Source organism: Myotis brandtii, unplaced genomic scaffold, assembly GCF_000412655.1.
Source record: "Myotis brandtii unplaced genomic scaffold, ASM41265v1 scaffold191, whole genome shotgun sequence".
NCBI lineage: Eukaryota > Metazoa > Chordata > Mammalia > Chiroptera > Vespertilionidae > Myotis > Myotis brandtii.
This window is the reverse complement of record NW_005357115.1, coordinates 1050069-1073162: the sequence shown is the minus strand read 5'-3', so window position 1 is coordinate 1073162 and position 23094 is coordinate 1050069. Positions and strand designations below refer to the sequence as shown.

Genomic DNA, 23094 nt, shown 5'->3' with positions numbered 1-23094 from the left:
GAAAGAGATAGAAACATCAATAATGATAGAAATCATTGATTGGCTGCCTCCTGCATGCCCCACACCAAGGATCAAGCCCACAACCCGGGCATATGCCCTGATGGGGAATCGAACTCTGACCTGGTTTGTAGGACGACACTCAACCACTGAGCCACATCGGCTGGGCAGTGTAGAGCTTTTTAAAATTTCAACTAATTGTTAGTATTTAAAAGGTACATTTCTTTAAAAACCATCAGCCCCAATCCATCACAGATGATTCAACTCTTCAGGAAAAGAGGGAGCCTCAGCCTCATATAACACTTGTTCCAGGTGCCATGTGCGGCCCTCAGGTAAGGCCCTCCTCACATGGACATAGCTCCTGACTCTGTGCTTCCTTTCTTCCATACGGTGGCTGGGCTTTCTCAGTTAACTTCAAAGGCAGAGAATCAAAATTACAGGTTCTTTACTGTACTTTAAGTCACACCACTTCTAAGGCAGGGAGACAGTTAATCACACAGGATAATGCTTTTTATAAAAGTGAATCTGGGAAGCAAGGCTGGCTCTAAGAGATAAGGGTCAGACCCCGCTTTGCCCATGAGCGGTGGAATGCTCTGGCAGAGAGAAGAGGAGCAAAGAAGGGGACTTGGATTCACATGACTGACCTCAAGTCCTGGCTAACATTGTTCCTGGCTGTGGGCCTTCAGGTGGTTCATTTAGCTTCTTTAAGCCTCAGCTCCCTCACTTGTCAATCTCTACTCAGGGCAGAGAGGTCCATCTGCCAGCATGTTGAGCGAACTAATGTGACCTCTGAGAACTCCAAAGTGATGCTCAAGGGCAAGGTGGTTTGAGGTAGAGGAGAAAGAAAAAGAAAAGGAATGAGTGTCGGCTCAAAGAAGGGGGGGGTGAAAAGTAGAAAAGAAAGGCAGGGGGGAGAGATGGAGCCAACAGCATGGGGTCTGGGCTGGGGTTAGGGCTTGGGTGATGCTTGGTGGTTGGGTTCTCTTAACTACACAGAGAATAGAGCTGATTATTAGAGCCAGTCACTGGAAAGGAGATCAGTATTCAGAGTGGTTGTCATGGCAGCTTCCATTTGTATGATTTTAATTCATGGGATCACTTTTAAAGCCTCTGATCTTCATCTCATCTCTGAATAGGAGACAGGCTGCTGAAGGGCTCCCAGCCTGGCCCTGGAGCAGGTCATGTCTTCACATTTCCTTAGGCCACAGAAAACCTGAACCAAGTGGTGTGGTCATACTCCTCACCAGGCCGCAGCAGCACAGGCGGGAAGTGGGGCTGTGGAGGGAAAACACAGGTTACACCTTGCCAGCCCAGGCTGCAGCCTTACCCAGTCCATATGGCAATATAAGACTGTTTACGGTTGTCTGGCCGGCGTGGCTCAGTGGCTGAGCGTCGACCTAAGAACCAGGAGGTCACAGTTCAATTTCTGGTCAAAGCACATGCCTAGGTTGTGGGCTTGATCCCCTGGGTGGGGCGGGCAGGAGGCAGCTGATCGATGATTATCATTGATGTTTCTATCTCTTTCTCCCTCTCCCTTTCTCTCTGAAATCAATTAAATATATATATATATATATTCAATAAAAAACATACTTAAAAAAAAAAGAATTATTTATTATTGGTTTCCCATGAAATAAAGAATTTGAGCCAAGCCCTAACCCGTTTGGCTCAGTGGATAGAGTGTCGGCCTGTGGACTCAAGGGTCCCAGGTTCGATTCCCGTCAAGGGCATGTACCTTGGTTGCGGGCACATACCCAGTAGGGAGTGTGCAGGAGGCAGCTGATTGATGTTTCTCTCTCATCGATGTTTCTAACTCTCTATCCCTCTCCCTTCCTCTCTGTAAAAAAAATCAATAAAATATATTAAAAAAAAAAAAAAGAATTTGAGCCAGAATGAAAATCAACTACATCACTAAGCACACTTTGTAGTAGCAAGACTTTCTTGAAGGAAGCAGTGTGTGGCTTTATACTCTGGTGCAAGCTACTTGCGTCTTATCATAGGCAGGCGCTTTGCAGAGCATTCATTACTCCAGGAAATAGCTAGAAAAAGTTATGAGGAAGCAAATAGGAAGAGAAGACATGAAGGACTGCCTTAAAAGTGTGGTTGTAGAAAATGAGTAGGTATTGATGAGAAACAATCACCTGAATAAAGGCTTTGAAGGTACAAAATAAGAGATATTTTAAAAAACATGTAAATGCCATGCTAGTAATTTGACTGTTTCCTGTGTTTATCATGACTTGGAGAAGAGAACACACATGGACTTGTGACTCACACAGACCTGAGTCATGACCTCTGTCCTACAGTGTGACCTTGGACACACCACCCCTCTAACAGGCCCGCCTGTAGCTTTACCTGATTGACTGCATCGGGCCAGTTCTGGGTCTCGAGGCAGAAACCAGAGTGCTTGGGATAGACTGCTCCACTCTTGCCCTTCAGGGTGCCATCCAGGAAGTTGCCCGTGTAAAACTGGACCCCGGGCTGGGTGGTGTGCACTTCCAGGACCCGCCCGCTTCCAGCATGATGGACCCTGGGGATAAAGCCACATATAAGGACAGGCAGAAGCTGGGAAGGCAGCTTTGAAACAGGGATCGGACCCCGTCACAGAGCCTGGACAAGATATATGGAGGAGACAGGGAGGAACAGCATCATGGGAAATTCTCACAGCCTCCGAGGTGAGGCCTTAGCAGGTGGTTTTGAGGATCCTCCAGAGCAACTTTTCACTCTGATTTTGGTTTCTCTGGGGAAGGACAAAACAGACTCACCCCAGCCAGGTGTGTGTGTGTGTGTGTGTGTGTGTGTGTGTGTGTGTGTGTGTGTGTGTGTGAGGTGTGTGTGTGTTGGGGGCAGCCAGATTGGAGAGAGGCAATTTTAGGGTTTTAGGGTCCTGGAGGGGCTGGGATTCTTTCTCATAAAGAGCTGGAGCGAAACAACCAGCTGTTTTTTTGAAAGACACACTTTCCTCCCTGGGACCAGAGCGGGCTGTGCTCTTTAGTCAGCTCTCCCCCACAACATCTGCTGGGGTTTCTGCAACGTCACTGTTTTCTTTTGTTTCCAAACCAGGCCTCTACAGAGGTCTCTGTCAAGAAAGCCTGGGCCTCACAGTCTTTCTGAGAAGAAAACATCCCCCCATGTGTAGTCAACCAGGAAGGCAAAGGGAAAGCGTTTGGGGAAGAGGCGGTTTGGAGAGAAGGCAGCGTCTCCTCAGGTGAGGGCAGGGCAGGAGGAGCGAGTAGTGGGCCCCGAGGAGAAAAGCAGGCTTGAGCTGAAAGAACACAGCCGGGACCTGGGGCTGGGACTCTGTGGGAAAGCAGGCTTTTTAAGTTCTCTTTCTTCTTAGAGTTTGGATCATTTTCTCATATTGAAAATCATTCTACAAACACTCAGGGTCATTTGCTAGTGGCAAGCATGGCATTAGGCAGAGGCAGGGATTTGCAAAGCTGAGGTGGCAGACAGGGCTGGGGTTAGTGAGGAGGGTGTGTGCACACTGCCTATGGGGCTGACGAGAAGTGCGGCCTCCAGCCTTGCATGGGCGTGGGCAGAGCAAAACCACAAGTCAAGGGAGCACAGAGGGCTCTGGGAGTTCAGGGAAGGCAGAAGGGGCTTCAGTCAGGAGGAATTAGGGCTTCTAAGAAAAACTGGGCCTTAAAGAACAGGCAGAGCTGGAAAGTGGGAGCAGAGAGAGAGGGGAAGCCGGGCAGGGATGATGGCATGTGGGAGGGGGGAGGGGGCGAGAAAATTCTGCAGAGCTCACCTTTGGAATATAAGCTTTGAAAAGACATGGGATGTGGTATTTGGTCCCTGTAGTGTAGTAAATGGCATTGATGTGGCCAGAGGGAAAGCTCCCCAAATAGGGGTTGCTATCTCCTCTTCCCTGCAGCGGCAGGAAGTGGAAAGTACCTACCGCGCACAAAAGTGCTTTTCCTTCGAGCCCTTCAGACAGAAATTGTGGTCAAAGCCACCGACGTGGAAGTCCTGCAGGTGTTTCCCAAGCGCCACTGGCTTCCTCAGGTCAAATGCGGTTCCTTGCACTGGAGCAACTTCTCCTGGTGGGAAGAGGCAGGGAAAGGGGGGATAAGTGCCCAAATCAAATCTTCATGCCCGGTGTCCTAAAGGCCCACAGGTCCCACCCTCTCTGCCTTCGTTTTGATTTGTAAAGGAGATGAGAGTCCAGATCCTACAAAGGAGAATGAATTATTCGATTTTTTAAAAAATTGTAAGATGCTACTGATTGCAAAGGCAGTGGTCATAACATTCAGAATCATTCACATGTGAAAGAAATAAAAATCATGAGGAGATGCATAATTTCCATTATGGGCTCAGTTGGATAAGGGGTGATGGTTGTCCTAACCATGGCGTCAATCACTTTGTTGGCATTTCTCACTTTAGTGCTGAACTATCCCAGGGCTCATCACCAAGCATTAGCTCCTGGAGTGGCTAACCAGACACCCACAATGTCCCTGAGAGGAGGGATTCGCAACCCATGTGGGGCCATTATTGGCCAAAAGACACTGGCAACCCCCTTCCCAATCACTTCCCTGTAGACACACTCTAAGCTGAAGCGGGGCTGTTAATAATAACACAGGGACAAATGAGTTCACTGGGACAGTCCAGGGCAAGGACGCATGGCCACTCTACTATTTGCCAATTTTAGAGTCAATCTGAAGGCAAGCTTTGTGTCTCCAGGCGTGGTTCCTGGAGGAGTTATAGTCCGCAAGCGCTGTGTGTGTAAGCCAGGCTCCTCAAGCTCTAAGAGCAGTACATCTGTGCTTATCTTGAAGTGGGACATCTTGAAGCCTCTTCACAATGATGTGGGTGGGGACTCAGTTCTGAGGTGGGGACACTGCAGTGTGGGGCCCCTCAACTCTTAAAGGGCAAAACACAGAAGGAGCATGGACAGGAGCCCTGCCGTGGTGGTCACCACAACCAGTGCCCCGTCAAGAACATCCCTCTGGTGTTACAGAACTGAAGGGTGTTGGACCCGAAGGGTTTCTCAGAGCTCACCTGGTCCAAACTGCTCATGTAACATGAGGAACCACCCACATAACCTGACATTATCAAACAGCCACCTATGATACTGACACACTGCATTTCATTAATTTAAGACACTCGTTTTCACAGTTTAAAACCTCTGAAATCATGTTATGGTTTAACTGGCAGGTTTTCCTTTCTTCATGGGATGTGAAATAATGAACTTTACAATTGATGGCATCTTAGAGTGGATAAAACATGTAAAAAAAATGAACAAGTAATCAGGGATTTGAGGGCAAAAACGAGAAATTAGGATTATTTCACGAGTGATTTCAAGTAGAGGTTAAAGGGACATTGTTCTGAAAACAGCGCCATTTTGCTCTATCACCTTTCAGTCCCTTCCTAACGCGAATGGCCCAGCGGTAAGAGAGAAGACAGGCAGTGGGGTGGGCGTAGGGGTGGCGGACTGGGAGATTTCATGGAATAAATGACAAGGGTTGAGCAGAAGCTTGAGCTGAGATCATATTAGGTTGAATGGGTGAGGGAGGTTGAAGATGTGGAGGAAACAGCTTGAATACAGGTGATAGGGAGTTTCCATGATATAGAATTATAATATTATGTGTATTATAATATTTCCATGTATGTATACAATATATATGTATATATTTACATTATATATAATATACTTATATTATTTTGTTATTTTCTATATATTCCTAGTTTTGGAGTTTGATTTCCTTTTTTTTTTCCCCTGCAAAAAACTTTATTGTTTACATTGGTTCAATACCTGGGAGTGGTCTTCAGGGTGGTTAAAAAAATGTCTAGGGGTTTCGGGGAGAGGCTCAGGCAAAAACCAGACACCTAGGAAATGCAGAGGGGCCCTTCACAGGCCTCTGGGCTCCACAAGCTCCTAGTGGTGCCTGAGGGTGAGCCTGTAGAAGAGATACCCTCCCAGCCCAGCCTGGGGGCCAGCAGCCTGTGGAGGTGAGTCAGGTGTTGCCTGTCTTCCTGATGAGTTTCACCTCCTCACCCAGGAAGTGGTTCTGCAGGAAGTCACAGAGCTGAGGGTCTGTGGGTAGAACCAGGGCCTGCAGCTCCAGGAGGGCCTGGTTCAGGCTCCTCTCCAAGGCCAGGGCGGCTTCCATACACCCTGAGTTTTGCCCACTCATCTTGGGGAGGCTTCAGCAGGACCTGGGAGAGAATGCGGCCACCGCACTGGTTTTGCATCTTTAAGAGACGCTCAGCGCCCTCACGCTTCTTCGCTGCAAATTCTCGGAGACCCACGCCCTCCAGAGCCACATCGTCCTGGTTGAATAGAAGCCAGAGAGAGGTAGGTGTGGGAGGCCGGCAGGGGCAGGTTGGCCAGGCGGGTGACCGCAGCCTCCACCTCAGTGGAATCATTCTGACGAATTTGGGAGCTCATGGTTGTTGGGCAATTAAGGAGTTAAGGTAGAAAAAGAAACCAGTGTGTTGGCTGGTCTCAGAGGTGGTTCCAAAGGTGGTGACTGGATAAGACACTGGAGGGTGGTCGGAGGCTGGAAGAAGGGGCGTCCCTGGGTCTGTTCTGTCCACACAGTTGAAGCAAGAGACAGATCTGGGAGCGCCGAGGGCACTGGCTGATTTCCTTTTTGATCCAGGAATTATTAAGAGTTAAAACATTTCTAGGTCAATATTGGCTGTATTACTTATGTTTTGTGACTGCCTCAGGTTTCCTTTACGGGCTTAGATATGCTCATTTTTGTGAGAACCTTCATTGTGAGTTGCATCCTTTATCATTACAAGATGTCCTCTTTTATGTAAGTTGATGCTCTCTCTCCTGAAACCAGCCTTTACTGGTAAGAGGGAGACCCTGCTACTTCGGCCTTCAGGTGTTTGGTGTGCTCCTGAGGTCTCATATTCCAACCTTCCTGAATCACTCGGTTTGTACACGGCCTTCCGCTGGGTTTTGCTTTGGGAGTCCATCTCTGAGACTGTGTTTAACGCGGGCATTCCACAGCATTAACATGACACATACGTGTTCTAAGTGTTCTTCGTTCTATCCTTATATTTTGTGGCATGCTTTCTGTGTTTATGAATTCTAGTTATTACTTAAAAAAATCTTTTACATATGATCGGTTTGTGTGTGTTTCTGATCAGTTAGAAGGTGTGTATTTTTGTTTTACATCTATCTATAAGTAACTTCAATGTAATATACTTAATGTTGTTTCTTAGACTCTGCCTAGCGACTCCTTCCTCCCCCTTCCCCTTCTCCTCTTTGCCCAGTAGGGTTTCTGACGTTTCAACTTTAAGTATTCTTACCAAGGGCGCTTTTCTTTCCCAGCAGATGGTGCTAGAGACACGATAGAAAGAGCTTTGTTTATAAAATAAACATCGACCTCATTTGAGTTCAGATTCAGCCCTCTAACCCCTGATCTGTTCTGGGAGAATGAATAGTTGAACTTTTTGGATCTGTAAGGCCAAAGGCCAAATCTTGGCAGTGACCGCCCCCAGCTCCAGGTGCTATTGTTCTGTGAAGTCTGGGTGACCAACCATCTCCCAAAGTGACTTTAAAAAAAGGCAACTGTTTCCTTATGAACCAATTAGACTGGGAAAAAGAAGCAGCTGTTCTCATGGGCTCAGCAGATTTTAAGGTTACCCATCCATATGCTAAATGGAAACTTATGTTATGCTTTCTTCCCTTATATGGTGTTCACAATATTTAGTTCTTCCCTAAAGCTATACTTGTCTCAAAATCTAACCCTATGACAGTCCTAGACAGTAATTTGTCTAGGTCAGTCAAGATTACTTACTTCTCTTGACTTGGAAAAAAGAAAGTCGTGCAGTTTTCATGACATAAGGACCCAAGGGCGAATTTCCAGTCTGTTTGCCTGATCTTGAGCAATCTACAAATCAGTATTTATTTTACTTTCCTCTCTGTAAAACAAAGCTGCTATTATTTGCAGCCTTACACGTTACATGGATATATTCGACCATGTAATGGCAAAGAAGCCCTGATTTTAAAAATGAGAAACTTGGGATAATTCTAAAGTGAGGTTTTGCTAAAATGAAAAGAAAACATGAAAAAAAAGGTTCCAATCTGTCTTTTCCAGCCTCATGCCCTCATACACCCCCTCATGTGCCTACTTGTTGGGCACATAGAAAATTTGGAATTTGTTCCCAGATTTACCCTGTCTTTGGGCCCTTTCTCATAACCGGAATGTCCGTTCTGTGCCCCCCACACCCACCACACTCTGGCACAGTCCACGGGATCATTTAAGAATATTCTTGCCCTAGCTGGTTTGGCTCAGTGGATAGAGCGTCAGTCTGTGGACTGAAGGGTCCCAGGTTCTATTCTGGCCAAGGGCACAGGCCAGGGTTGTGGGCTCGATCCTCCCCAGTAGGGGGCGTGCAGGAGGCAGCCAGTCAATGATTCTCTCTCATCATTGATGTTTCTTTCTATCCCTCTCCCTTCCTCTCTGAAATCAATAAAAATATATTTTAAAAAGGAATATTCTTCAATGCCATTTCTTCTGTGAAGTACTGCAACCTCCACAGTGAGAACTAAACCTCTTTTCCACTTTGTTCCCATCACACTTTAAACATATATTCCCCCAAACATTCATCACATTATGGCATATTTATAGGATTATGTCAAGCTATTTGTCTAAAACAGTGGTTCTCAACCTTCCTAATGCCGCGACCCTTTAATACAGTTCCTCATGTTGTGGTGACCCCCAATTTCATTGTTACAAATTGAACATAAAGCATAGTGATTAATCACAAAAACAATATGTAATTATATATGTGTTTTCCGATGGTCTTAGGCGACCCCTGTGAAAGGGTCGTTCGACCCCCAAATGGGTCGCGACCCACAGGTTGAGAACCGCTGGTCTAAAAGGAATGTGAGTTCCTAGAGCGCCAGGGTGGTGTCGTATTTATCTTTGTACCCTCCGGGTAAGAAGCAGACTCTGTCTGGACGGAAAAACTGATGATGACAATGAGAAAACGGGGGTAACTGTGAATGGTGTCGTATCCTGTGACAAAGTCAGAATGAAAGATCTAGAAAGAACCTTAGGAATGACCTCATCTAGTCCCTTCACTTTACCGATGAGGAGGCTGGGATCCAGACAGCTAAAGGGACTTGCCCAGGGTGACACATCCCCACAGTGTCAAAGTCTCCAGGCCCCTTCTCAAGTGCTTTCCACCGCAGCCTGGAGTGGCTTGGTTAGAGCCCCTTCCACCCCCTACCCCCAAGTGTTCTCGGCTTTTCTCACGAATGTGCAGTTCTAACTTTGTGCTTTGATGCTAAGAATAGAAGGAGATGTCAAAATAGCTCTCTCAGCAACGCTGAGTGTCGAGAAAACGCAGCGGAAATGGAGAGGGTGCCCTTGTAGAGGGGTCACATCACTAGACTTTGGTTTTGAAGCCGCCAGGAAGCTGAGGTGTTGGCAGAGAGGAGCTGTTTTCTGAAGAGGATGCTTCTGCAGGTTGGCCGGGCGTGCACTGGAGTCTGACAGCAATGCCTAGCAGATGGTGGGCTCCGGCCCGAAGGTGCGGGTTACAGCTCTGGGGCATAGGCGCCACCTGAGGCCGCATTTCTGCTTCCCCATTTCAGGGAAAGTCTGGCTGTGGCACCACTAAGGACCCAACTGAGGTTATTGTCAGGGATTTAGAGTGAGACCAGTAGCTGCCTATTGGCATCAGTGGAGGGTGAGGCAGGGGGATGGGGGGGGGGGGGGTATTAGCCAGAGCTGAGTTTTGTTAGGAGAATACAAAGAAGAGGGAGGGTGCAAGGGAGCTGAGCGCAAATGCCAAGGGACAATTCTAACGATGGATTTCTGACCTAATCTGGGGGAAATGAGGTCATGAGGAAGTGAGGGCCCGTGAAAAGGTGGTAAGATCAGAGATTATATAGGTACTTGTAGCATCATAATTATTGGAGCTGGTAGACATCTTAAATGGTGATCATGGAAGGCTGCAATTATGACCATAAGAGTGAGTAGCTGAGAAGGGTGGAGGATAAGATCATTGGAAGAGAGGATGTGAAGAAACTGAGAAGTCAGGGTATCATCAATATGGATAATGAAATAAGAATTATTTAAACACTAAAGAATTTAAATTTGTGGCAGATGATCGACACTGTCTGACACAATTTGAGCTTGCTACAGCAACAAAGTCTAACCTATTCCGGTGCTCTCCTCTATGAGACAAGCCGTTATATAGACTTAGACAGTGTTAAAAAAAAAAAGAGTTATGACAAGAGTGTTGTTGGAGTGACATGAGCGAGGAATGAGAATGACTTGGAGTGGGGTCTATGGATGACCTCAGCAAAGAGGCATTAGATCTGCTTTCTATTTGCACTTCTGGCAGAGAGAGAATTACCTGTCCTCTGGGAGTAAAGGAGAAACCCACTGCCTCCGTGAAATCCACCTCCGTGAGTCATTGCTCTCATCTCCCATAAGGGATTCTTACACACATTCTATTATGAGGAATTTGGCCTTTTCCCCATGGCTGCTTATGGCAGATGGCATTTTTGGTATCAAGTTTTTCAACTACTTTAACATGAAGAAATTTCAGAAAGTTATCAGAAGCCACAAAATAAGTTAAATATACTTTGTTCATTTTCAGAGAAGCATAGTAGTAGCACTGGACACCAAAGTCAGTTGGCAGGAGCTTATGATAAATCATGTTGATTGTACCAATGCATGCCTTTAGTTGTACAGATGAAGATATAAGGCCAGGTGCTATTGGGTTATTTATTTATTTAGGGCAGACAGGCAGACAGACATCGTTTTGTTGAATGCACTTATGTATGCATTCGTTTGTTGCTTCTTTTATGTGCCCTGACTGGAGAGTAAACCTGCAACCTTGGCATTTTGGGACCAATGCTCTAACCAAATTGAGCAACCTGACCAAAGCTGCTATTGAGTACTAACATTTTGGGTGGCATAGTGCCTTGGACAATATTGATAGGTATTCTAGGATAGCTTATTTAAGGAATTTGAGAACATTTAATATATATTTTAACTACTATAGAAGAACTGTCACCAATAGTGGTAAACAAACATCAATGACATAAAGTTTGGAGTTGTGCAATGAGTCATGTAGGTTATCTGTATATATTATTTACTTTACTCAAATTCTAAATTCTTTGTTTTGAGTGACACTAGGCATTTTTAAAAAGGCTCCCAGTCCTTGTGAACTTTTGTTTCCTGAAATACTAGGGTAGGCTTGTTTTGTAATTGATTTAAAAATGTAATTTATGGGCACTCATATCCTCTCATTCACTTTGCTCTTAATCCCCTTGCTGCTCTTCAGCCTGTGCATGTTCTTGAATGTCCTTTCAACAAAGCAGTTTGATCAAAGATGTCAGGTTCTGTCTACACACGAGCTTGCCCCCTTGATATTCTAGTACTCGTTTTAGTGTTTTTATTGATTTTTTATTTTTTTAAAATATGTTTTTTATTGATTTCAAAGAGAAGGAAGGGAGAGTTAGAAACATCAATGATGAGAGAGAATTAATGATAGGCTGCCTCTTGCATGCCCCCTACTGGGGATCAAGCCCACAACCTGGGCATGTGCCCTTGACTGGAATTGAACCCGGGACCCTTCAGTCCACAGGCCTTACGCTCTATCCACGGAGCCAAACCAGCTAGGGCCAGGTTACTCATTTTTTTTTAAAAATATATTTTATTGATTTTTTTACAGAGAGGAAGGGGAAGGGATAGAGAGTTAGAAACATTGATCAGCTGCCTCCTGCACACTCCCCACTGGGGATGTGCCCGCAACCAAGGTACATGCCCTTGACCGGAATCGAACCAGGGACCCTCTAGTCCGCAGGCTGATGCTCTATCCACTGAGCCAAACCGGCCAGGGCAGGTTACTCATTTTTGAGCATCTTTTATGTACCAGGCATGAAACTAACCTCAGGGAGTCTAGAATCTGGTCAAAGAGACACACAAAATATAAAAACTTACAGGAGAGTGTGACAAAGGCAATTGCGAGTGGCACTCAGAGGCCTGGGGGAGCAGAGAGACGCAGCCCCTAAGGCAGCCTGGGGGCAGGAGCCTACTCTTGAAGGGGAGGTGGGTTGGCTAACTGGACAAGCCACAGGAATGGACTCCTGCCACCTGGGAAATTGTATTTGGGGCACAGGCAAGGCACATTTATATTACACATATTCCATGGACTCCCAGCTCTGATTTATTTTTTTGGGCAAAAGACTTAAGAAACAGAATAGAAGGTGAATTAATTCTTGTGGATTCCTGATCAAATAACTAAGTCGGCGAAATGGTTTTTTTTGTATCATCTGAGCATGAACACTTTTTCAGTATCTGACAGAAAAATCCACCTGGGGTGAATTTTAATTCAAAGCTTTTAATTTCCCATCATCTGAAAGAGCTTTTATCTCTGCCTGGTGGCCCTCGCGGCTGACTCTCTGAGAAGACGAACAGATGGTCACTGCAAGAGTCACTGCATCTCCACGGTCGCTCGTTTTTAGCCCTTCCTTCCTGGCAGGTCCCTTTCTCTCTCATGTTCACACAGCCCAGTAACGCCATCGCTGGAATAACATCACACACCCGCCCCACAGTCCTCAGCACGGCAAGTCCTATTTATCGTAACAATTACACATTATTTTGGGAAAAGAGAAAAGAAAAAAAGAGGGGGAGGAAAATCTAGCAAAGACTTCTAGAAAAATTTCTCCAATAATTTTTTCTCCCTTAAAAAGGCAATGTTAAAAAATATCAAGTATATTATTAAAAATTTTTTCTATGATTTATCCTATATTTTACAAATCTAGGTACGACATATTAGAATTTAGATAGACTTACTAACTGACCTTGGGTAAGTTTGTATGCCTCGGTAAGATCCAATTTCCCCATTTATATAATGGAGTTAATATTGGTATCTACCTAACACAGATACTGTGAGGTTTACTTGAGAGAATGCTATGAAGGAGGTCCTATATCTAAGCTGGCACATTTCTCTCTCTCTCTCTCTCTCTCTCTCTCTCTCTCTCTCTCTCTCTCACACACACACACACTCTCCATAAATCATTCATGAAAAAGAAAGGTGCATTCCTGCACCTCTAAGGGACATTGGCATTTTCATTAAAAAGGAATTCAGGTGATTTGTTTTTTGAAGCTTCTTAGTGCTTTTAAAATCTGGAGCAATGAATTTTAAACTGTTTTTTTTTTCTTTTTTTTTGAGTCATGGACTCCTTTGAGCATATTATAAAAGTTATGGGCTCTCCAGGAAATGCATACACACATACAGAATGTTCCCAGGCCCTCTGAAGCCCAGCCAATGTGCGCCTGGTTGAGAATCGCTGATCTGCAGGCTGGTGAATATGTTCTGCCTATATTGCTGCTCATCACCAAACGCGTTGCCCTCTCGTGACCTGATACTGAAATGTACATTTGCAACGATGCAGTCACATAACCTCAGGCGTTTGGTGAAGAAATGCAGCCTGGGAGTCTACTGGCAGGCTCTTCCTATTGCAACGCAGCAAAGGCTTTGCATAACACATCAAGGTCTCCTGTTTATGATTCCTCCTCCTTCTAGCAGCTCGTACAACAAACTGCCATGTGAAAGACACAGAAGCTTGTCTTAATCTGAGCAAATCAGCAGCTTTCAGAAACTGCAGGAAAATGAAGCATCAGAGAAAGTGGAAATTGCCCCTAATGACAGCTCAGAAAATGGGGCTGATTAGGCAAACTGTGCCCCCCTGCGTCGCAGTGGATATCAGGAGTCATGATCACCAATTACTGCCATCAGCCTCCCAGGGCACCCTGCTCGCCTGTTTGGCAGTCAAACTCAATATTAGAATGGATTTTAGAGCCAGGCAGGCCTGGGTGGATATAAAGCCTGGCTTTCCTTGCTGTGAAATTTTGTGGAGGTTGCTCAGCTTCTCTGAACCTTGCTTTCCTCATCTGTCAATGGGGATGACAAGAGTGTCTACCTCATGGGATGATGCAAATTAAATCAGATAAGGCATGTCCAGCGCCCCGCCCCGCCTGTAGGAAGTACTCAGCAGTGCAGCTGAGTGTGGACTGGAGCTGAGGGCGATACCAGCACAGACATTGGACTTGGGGAACCTGGCCCCACCAATCACCTGTGTAACTTTGTGCAGGTTACCCGACCTCTCCACATGTCTGTTTCTTCAACTGAGGCATGACTGAAGCATAACACCTACTTCTCACTTATCAAACCGGGATAACAGAGCCCCCACCTCATGAAGTTGTCATGAGGATTAAAACAGTGAATGGAGGGGAAGAGCTTAGCACAGCGATGATGGCGATGGCCATGATGGTGGTGACGATGGTGATCGCTAGCGATTAGATGGTGCGTGTAGAGCACTTCACACCCAGTCTGGTTCCAGAGCTTGGGCTCTTCACCATCCTGCTATATTAACTCTCATAAATGCTCAGTCTAATCACTACAGTGATTACTGACGGGGGAGATGTGGCTGGGCCCCAGCATGTGTGAAAATGACTTTGAGGATGTGGTTGGCAGTGAGTTCGATGGGAGTCATGTAGGGTGAAATGGGGTGGAGACGGTGTTCGGTTACGTTTTTCAGTACAGGCATCACAGGCAGAGAGACGCAGGAGTGGGATCAGAGAGGGACCAGATGGCCAACACACGGCATAAGAATAGCCGAGGACCTGTGGGTGTGCTGCCTGAAGAAGGAATTACTTGGGGCGACATGATGGCTGCCTTCGAAGGCCTGGAGCCTGCTCCATAGGGACCCAAGAACTAGCCCAGGTGGGGCTCGGCTCTGAGTAGACAGATTTCAGTTCAGTGTCAGGAAGGCATTTGTGACCTGCTGACCCAGGATGGACAGTGAGCTTCCCGTCCCGGAGGCACCTGAGTGCCGGCAGACCCCCCATTTCTGGGATTCAAACACTGGACAGGTGGATGGGGGTTGGAGAAGATAAGATCCTTTCCAGCTGTGACATTCCAGGGCTGAGGGCCATTGGCTCATGTGACAAACAACGAAGCAGGTTGTTCTCTTCAGGGACACATGGTAATATCTGGTTATTTCTCTCCTACCTCTTTTTTAAAAAAAAAATAATGTATTTTTAAAAATACAATTTTTATTGATTTCAGAGAGGAAGGGAGAGGGAGAGAGAGATAGAAACATCAATGATGAGAGAGAATCATTGATCGGCCGCCTCCTTCACACCCCCTACCGGCAACCCGGGCACGTGCCCTTGACCAGAATCAAACCCAGGACCCCTCAGTCCACAGGCAGACACTCTATCCACTGAGCCAAACCAGTTAAGGGTCTCCTACCTCTTTTTAAAGTCAAACTTTTAGCTTGTCTTACCTACAGAGGCCATAGGCTGAGAGCTGCTTTTTGTAGAATGACAATGGCTTTTGATAAGAGAGGACCGAGTAGGTGTGTGCAGCCTGGAGGGGGAGAGAAATAAAGGTAGCTAAGGGGGCAGCAGGAGGACACAGGGTTGCTGGAGAGGGGAGCAAGTGGGGACAAATAGGTGCCAAAAAGGAAAAAGCAACAAAGTCACTGGAGGCTAGACAGCTTTATAGAGCCTTTAAATAGCCACTCAAAGCGTGGACCCAGCACCACATCCCCTACGGGTGGTTAGAAATGTGGACCCAGAGGCTCCACCCCAGGCCAACTGAGCCAGAATCTGCATATTAACAAGTTCCCCAGCGATCTGCGTGCACATTCCAGGTGAAAGGCACTGATGTGGGGATCATCTAAGGGAGACCCAGGCTCAGGCGTGCTGTGCGTTCATCTCAGGAAAGAAAGGGAGGGGAGGAACGCTGGGGCGATGGGAAGAGCGCGGGAGTCTGGTCTCCATGGGGATGGCCCAGCTGTGCTTCCAGCCCAGCTGCTCCAATTATGTCTCTTTATCTAGTCAGGCTCAGAACAGTCCGTCAAATTTGCGCTAGGAAGCAGAGGTAATGGGGCTCACGGCACAGGTACACATGTGACTCCTAATTAAGCCATCTTGGTGAAATCGCCTCTAGAATGCCTGTTATTATTTTAGGAAACAACATCAAGAGAGTGATCATTAAAAGCAACGCCCTGGGTGGGGATTTTGACTCCATTCCAGTGGTTGGCAAGTAAAGCACCTTGGTTTTTTTTTGTGAAGTCACGTTTCTGTAAATGTTCACAGATCACAGTGTCAAAGCTCGTCTCTGCTGCAGGTCTGCCCTTTCCTCTGCCAATGCCTTTGGGGTTTGCCGCTTTATTCTGCTGCTGCTGTTTTCCTCTCTTTTTCTTTCCACTGAGTATTTTCTGATTTTACTTTGACTTGCAGTGGGGGAGGGTATGCTAAACCCAGTTACATGGTGTTTTCAGATAAGAAGGTAATTTTACACTTCACGGTTGGGCAGAAAATTTTCATGCAGAGAATTTTTCCATCCTAGACTCCCATCAACAGGGCATCCAGGGATTTGCTGCCATTTGAAAGCTGCCCATGGTCTGACTGCAGACTTCCTGCAGGGCATGCCTGTTAGACCTGTCCCCTCCTGAGTGGGCCCTGTTCTCCAGGGCCCCTGCCATGGCACCCATCGGGGCCCTCAGGTCCTCTGCTGCCTGCCTGAGCCCATTGTCTCTGGGCCACTTGGTTAGTGACACTCTTACTGACTTACCTTACACCCTGTCCTGCTGCCCCTTCTACATGACAAAACCCCAACTTTGGATCATCCCACAATCCGCCTTCTGGGCTCCTCACTCCATGTGGCTGAGAGAAACTGGAGAAAACCCATGGAAGCACCAACTGAGGCCACTGCCAGTTCATGGTCTCAGTCCCCACCTGCATTCTCCGCACCCTCAGACAAACATTGTACTTGCCCTCAATCAGCTCCTCTCCCCCCAAAAAACCTCTCCCTTGGCCCTGCATCCCCACCGTATGGAGGCACCTTCTCTTCTTCCTCTCACAACATTTTGAAAGCATAGTCAACCCCGGTGGTTTCCAGAGGTGCAGATTCCTGGGTCTATTCTATAGCAAATGAACCAGAATCTCTGGGTGGGGCCTGGAATTCATTATTCAAGGAAGTTGCCTTCCTTAGGAACTGCTCATTGGCCGGTACTCCCCGACTCTCCTCACATTCAGTTACTCGTCCAATTGTCACAGGCCGGCATCAAACCATTGCACTCTGTGAAATGGGGTCAGCAGGAACAGCCGCTACAGCCCACGAACTCCCTGGCCTGACCTCTCTGGAATACGGCTGCTGTCGGTCTCTCCAAGACTTCTGGTCACCCTTTCTCCTTCTTTGCCTCTTCTGATCATTTCCCTTGTGCTTTTAGTGTGAGGACCTAGGGTGCAACATTTAAGGCAGCACTCACTCTCAGGTGCTGACCCAGCAGGGACACAACCCTGAGCGTGAGTGCTGCCTTAAATGTTGCACCCTAGGTGCTGCACGTCTCTTGTATCACCCTAACCCCACCCTGCCCGCTGCTTCTCTAGCTTTTTGGATTGACAACGCATCCCCACCCCCACATTCTGTGCTCTAGCACTCTCACTCTCCTTGCTGCTAGATCTTCACAGATACGAAGAAGCTTCTCGCAGCTCAGGGTGCTCTCGAGCAAGCCTCCTCCTCCCTGGCCTCTGTGCTTCCGTAGTCCTCTGGGCATTATCTCCGTCACTGTGCTGACCACGCTGGATGGTCTTCCAATGTGGTCTGGGCACATGAGAAACTTCTCTAGTGTAGAGATAGCTGTCAGTCTTTTTTCTAGGACCCGTGCCTGGGGCAGCAGGAAGCAATCAGTAAGTGCTCTACCAGTGGTCGGCAAACTCATTAGTCAACAGAGCCAAATATCAACAGTACAGCGATTGAAATTTCTTTTGAGAGCCAAATTTTTTAAACTTAAACTATATAGGTAGGTACATTGTTATTAACTTAATTAGGGTACTCCTAAGGCTTAGGAAGAGCCACACTCAAGGGGCCAAAGAGCTGCATTTGGCTCTCGAGCCGCAGTTTGCCGACCACGGATCTATACTGTTAGCTGAGCTGTATGCAACTCTGCTCTGGGAGCTCACTTGAGTCAGCCTTCCTGCCCAGGGTGCAAAGCCCACGGTTGACTCCCAGCCCCTTCACAATGCGGTGACCTCTACGGAGGGCTGTGCGCCAGGTTTGAACTAGAGCCAGCCCCTGTCCACACCCAGGGTGGGGCAGAGGGAGTGTTAAACCCTCAGCTCTCCAAGGGCGGTAGTCAGAGCTCTAGCAAATAACTCTCCTGACAAATTTACTTGATGTTAGTCTGAAATTTTCATAGGAATTACACAATGCCTAGCCAAGTGCTAATTTCTGAGCTTCCTGCCAAATTTCCACCGTGCTGGCTCATGTCTACCAATCTCTCAGCGGTGATGTGTGTTCTAGCAGGGCGCACAGGAGCTTTGGGAGTTATTCTGGGCCCTCATAAAACTCTTCTTGGGGTTTTTATAGAGTGATTCAGTAATACACTCCCTTGGAGAGTGTCATTGCTACCAGAAGAGGTCCTTAGAGTTTCTTATTGAACCTCCCTCAACACTGTTTAGGAGGGACCTGTCAGAGAAGAAGCAGCTCCAGGGTAAATAACGTGCCATAAGATCCAGTATCACGAATTGCCCTTTTCTGGACTCTAGCCTTATTCCTTTGAGGACAAGACCTGTGCTATGTGCATGGCTGTGTGTTCTCCATACCTGTTTTGCTCAATATTGCTTCCGTAGGGCTAGCATAGTACCTGGCACACAGGAGGCACGTGATAGGAGCTGGTGATGGAGAATGGGAAAAGAAGAAACTTGGGGAGTGGGCCTGGAGCTGCAGGGGCTCATCTGCAGAGGTGCAGAGCTAAGAGTGAAAACCAGAACACCACGCCCTGGCTTTCCACCTACACTGAGGTCCCAGCACGGCTGCCTGCTTCTACACTCTGAAGCAGGGGTGGGGAACATCCGGCCCGTGGGCCATATAAGGCTCGAGAAATCATTTGGTCTGGCCCTGCCAAGGCATTAAGGGTAATATAATGAAATGTTTGACCAAATACAGCAGGCTAATCTTTAAGTTGATAATTTTGTATGGCCCATGAATGATATAAATATAAATATTCAAATAGCCCTTGGCAGAAAAAAGGTTCCCCACCTCTGCTCTATAGATTGATGGCCGGGCCTGAGATCCTGATGGCACCTGGGGGCTGGTGGATACTGGAAAGCAATTTCATTCATCTGATCAAGCGGAAACAGAAAAGCTGGCCCTCCAAACCCAGAACCCTGGCTGTTGTTGCTCCTCTGGGTGGAACTTGGGGGAAGTTACTTTTCTTCTTGGTACACCATCTTCCCCTTCTAGCTAGCCTTCCAGCTTTCTTTAGAACAGCGGTTCTCAACCTGTGGGTCGCGACCCCTTTGGCAGTCAAATGACCCTTTCATAGGGGTCGCCTAAGACCATCCTGCATATCAGATATTTACGATTCATAACAGTAGCAAAATTACAGTTATGAAGTAGCAATGAAAATAATTTTATGGTTGGGGTCACAACATCAGGAACTGTATTTAAAGGGCCAGAAGGTTGAGAATCACTGCTTTAGAACATCTAATGGTGATTAACAACAACAAAACAATTTAAAAACCACCCTGGCCTGGCAGGTGTGAGCCAGGAGGTCACAGGTTTGATTCACAGTCAGGGCACATGCCCAGGTTATGGGCTCAAACCCCAGTAGGGAGTGTGCAGGAGGCAGCTGATCAATGATTCTCTCATCATTGATGTTTCTATAACTCCTTCCCTCTCCTTCCTCCCTGAAATCAATAAAAAATATATTAAAAGTAAAAAATAAAAACCACCCTGAAGATTACAAAAAGGAAAGCAAACTATTGCTCTTCTCAAAAACGATAATGACACAGCAGGACAACCATAAACTATCATTACCTTGAGGGAGGTAAAAGGCCCGAAAACCCCTCTATAGACTTAGGGGATATGACCAACTCACACAGATTGACAGCCAGGCCTGAATTACACAGAATTTCAGGGACTCGTGAATCCCTTGAAGTTCTTTGATCATCTTCCCAGACGTACAAGTACGAACCCTGGTTGAGAAGATCTGGGTTAGAGGTTCCATGTGGTCTTTGAATCAGTGTCAGAAATTGATGGGACCTCAGAGTTCAACTCATGGAACCGCCATCTAATGAGACTTTATAGGTGAGGTTATGAGGGCTGACCACGGGCGTCGGTGGTGGGTAGCAGAACGGAGACTTGCAGGCACCCAGGTTTAACGAATCTGTTATCCCACAGTATTGCTTTAACGTATTACGTTGAAAACAAATGTAAAGAAGGAGAAGAGTAGAGACAGACTGACTGTGGGGGAAAGGAAGGAGCAGACTATACAGTCTGGCTATTGCCTGGTTTCATTTTGTGTTTAGTGTAGATTGGTTTTCTAGCTTCAAGCCAAAGAGACCAAGCCTGAGGCTCCCTACGGCTCCCAACGTTGGCTCCGTAAGGAAATCTTGATAGATCATCTGAGGTAGACTTGTGGAGGGGAAGACAGGGGAGCTCTGGCACAAGATGAGCTCTAAACATCTATGTCACTACAAAACCCCGAGCAACAAAGAATCTACTGTGCCCAGGAAGTGGGGGGGAAAGATTTCTAAGGAGAAAATATGAGCTTTGAAGAAAGAGTAGGGGTTTAGCCCTGGCTGGGTAGCTTGGTTAGTTGGAGCATTGTCCTGTACACCAAAAGGTTGCAGGTTCGATCCCGGGTTGGGGAGGGTACAGTAGGCAACTAATGGATGTTTCTCTCTTACATTTCTCTCTCTCTCTCCCCCTGTCTAAAATCAATAAAATTATATTCTCAGGATTTTTTTAAAAAGAAAGAGTAGGGGGTTTATGCATCAAGGAAGGGGGTACTGGGTGGTCCCTATAGGTGGGAGGGCAGTTCTAAATCAGGGTGGGGTGTGAGTGAGGCAGGGTGGGAGATGGGTCTGGAGGCAGCTGGTATTTGACTTGGGAGCCATCTAAGGGTTTTTTTTTAAGCTGAAGAGTATCAAAGCGAGATCTGCATTTTAGATAGATAACTTTAGTAACTGGATGGAAGATAGCTTGAAAGAGAACCCCTCTCCCCCGCCCAATTATAGAGCTATAGTCCAGATTCATCTGTTCATTCACTGATCCCAATTTATGAAGCTCATAATATAAGCCAGGCACTGACCTGGACAAGAAGAGCCTAAACCAGGACAATGATTGTGAAGATGGAGCCATAGAATCAATAATACATATTGAGGAAGCAGATTTGAGAAATACTTAGGAGTTAAAAATCAGCAGGACCCGACGACTAACAATATCGGGTGGGTGGGGAAGAGGTGAGATTGAAAAGGAAAGAGGTAGCATATTGATGGAAGGTTGAAAGAAATATGTCCACTATTTTAGGATTATATGACGTCTAAAGGAATTTTTCTGTTAGAAGCTCTAGAAAGATGAAAACATGACACAGATCAAAACAAACTTCATCTGTGCCATCTTTGAGCCAGGAGTCTACTTTTGGAATTTGTCATTTCTCCAGAGCAGACACTCACACCTGCCCTAGGGAAGTAATTATAAAACTGACTGAATTGTACACTGAACCCAGAGAGGCTGAGATAAAATACACAGAGCTTGCTGGGTGTCTCCCCACAGCCTACGGTAAGCCTTTCCTACCAGAATTCTAATTTTGTCATAACGGGGTTGCTTTCATGTAATTTTAAAACGAGCTCTCAAAAACAGAGCAGCAAGAATAGCAAGTGAACACAGATGGGCTGGGGGAAAGAGTGGGTTCGGTTAATTTTTATAAAAATAAAAGGTATCTTTTCTCAAGAAAAAGAATAAGATGGGCTTTTGCTAATGTTATTTTAAGAGGGAAAGGACCTAGTCAAAGCATTTATTTTTTTCTTCCTCGATTCCTTGTCTGCAAATAAAAAGCAGCAAAATTAAAAGAGAAAAAAAAGCCATGTGCTGTAACTGCCGTTAGGACACATGCTTAGCTCCACACTGTGTTGTCTACATCAGAAATGTCTTGCTGGGCAGGTTGCCCGGATCACCTCTAAGTCTCACCGTTGTGTAAGGCGAAGGGGTGAAATGTAATATTTGCCGCCCGGGGATGAATCTGTCCCTGGAGAAACAGAGTTTGCATTTTCTCACCTGCTCATAGTTAGCCAGCTTAATATGAACAGGGCACCAGGGACCAGTTTCCCCTTGTTGCCACAGGCAGGGCACTGGGCTCTGGTCCCAAAGCTAAACTGCTGGCATGGCAGCCCAGGGATCTGGGCCTGGAGCGCGCGCTCTCTGTCTCTCTGGACACCTTTACATACCTGTCCTTCCTGGTACATGGCTTCCAGGAGTTCCAGCTCTGGGAAACTACAGGGACAGCCCTGACAACAATAACCACACACACACACACACACACACACACGGACTGAAGATGCCCAATAACAGAGTGCATGCCCATCCTAAGCAGCAGCAAATGCTTTATGGCCTGCAATTGGCTTTTAAGTGAGGAAAACAATTGCTTGGAAGAAGCAAAGCTAAACTAACTGCCAACATGCAAACCCAGCCTGACAGCTAAGCTGCAAACCTTGCTTCTGGTTTGCGGTGAAATGAGCCCTCAGCCTCGCAGAGAGAGGCCTTCTGTCCGCACCCGCAGCACAGCCGAGAGGCACCTGAGAGCAAGAACCTTGTGCTCAAAGCACCACTGCCGACTCCAGGTACCTAGAATTCCATTCAGAGCAGTAGCTTCGGAAGCCAGCTGATGGATTCTATGCTGCTACTCCAACCATTTCTTTTTTTTTTCCCCCAGAAGAAAAACAAAGATGCTGAGTGTTGCAGCCTAACAAAACACAGGGGATGTTGTTCGCCTATATTAGGAAGCCTCCAGGGCTGAAGAGTGGCAGAAATTTCTGATGGGGAAAATAGGGGTGACTTTAAATTACTTTAAAATACCCCCACACTGACGTACGCATTTCCACGGGCTTGAGGAAGGGGCAGCCTCTTAATAATGAGCAGAGCAGAGAAAGGGGACAACAGAGGAAGCCATATAATACAGGCTGTTGTCTCCCATATTTTATATTCCCTCCAAAACTGCCTACAGGAAAAAGGCAGGAGCAGAGCAGGTGCCCAAGGCCGCCGGAGGTCTGTGGGCTCTGCCTGGGGTGACGGTCCCGATGGGGCTATACGTTTAAG

The 23094-nt window shown here is 46.7% G+C and overlaps 1 protein-coding gene across 1 annotated transcript in view; it reads right to left on the bottom strand.

The window, feature by feature from the left end:
• Positions 1–1009: 1009 nt before the first annotated feature.
• GALM (galactose mutarotase (aldose 1-epimerase)) overlaps positions 1010–23094 on the bottom strand; it is a 43404-nt gene continuing 21319 nt past the window's right edge. The window contains exons 5-7 of the mRNA XM_005864725.2: positions 3896–4037; positions 2347–2521; positions 1010–1272 (exon numbers count right to left, since the gene is read on the bottom strand). Of these exons, the coding sequence (XP_005864787.1) occupies positions 1195–1272; positions 2347–2521; positions 3896–4037 (395 nt within the window). The 3' untranslated portion in view covers positions 1010–1194. The remainder of the gene's footprint in view (positions 1273–2346; positions 2522–3895; positions 4038–23094) is intronic.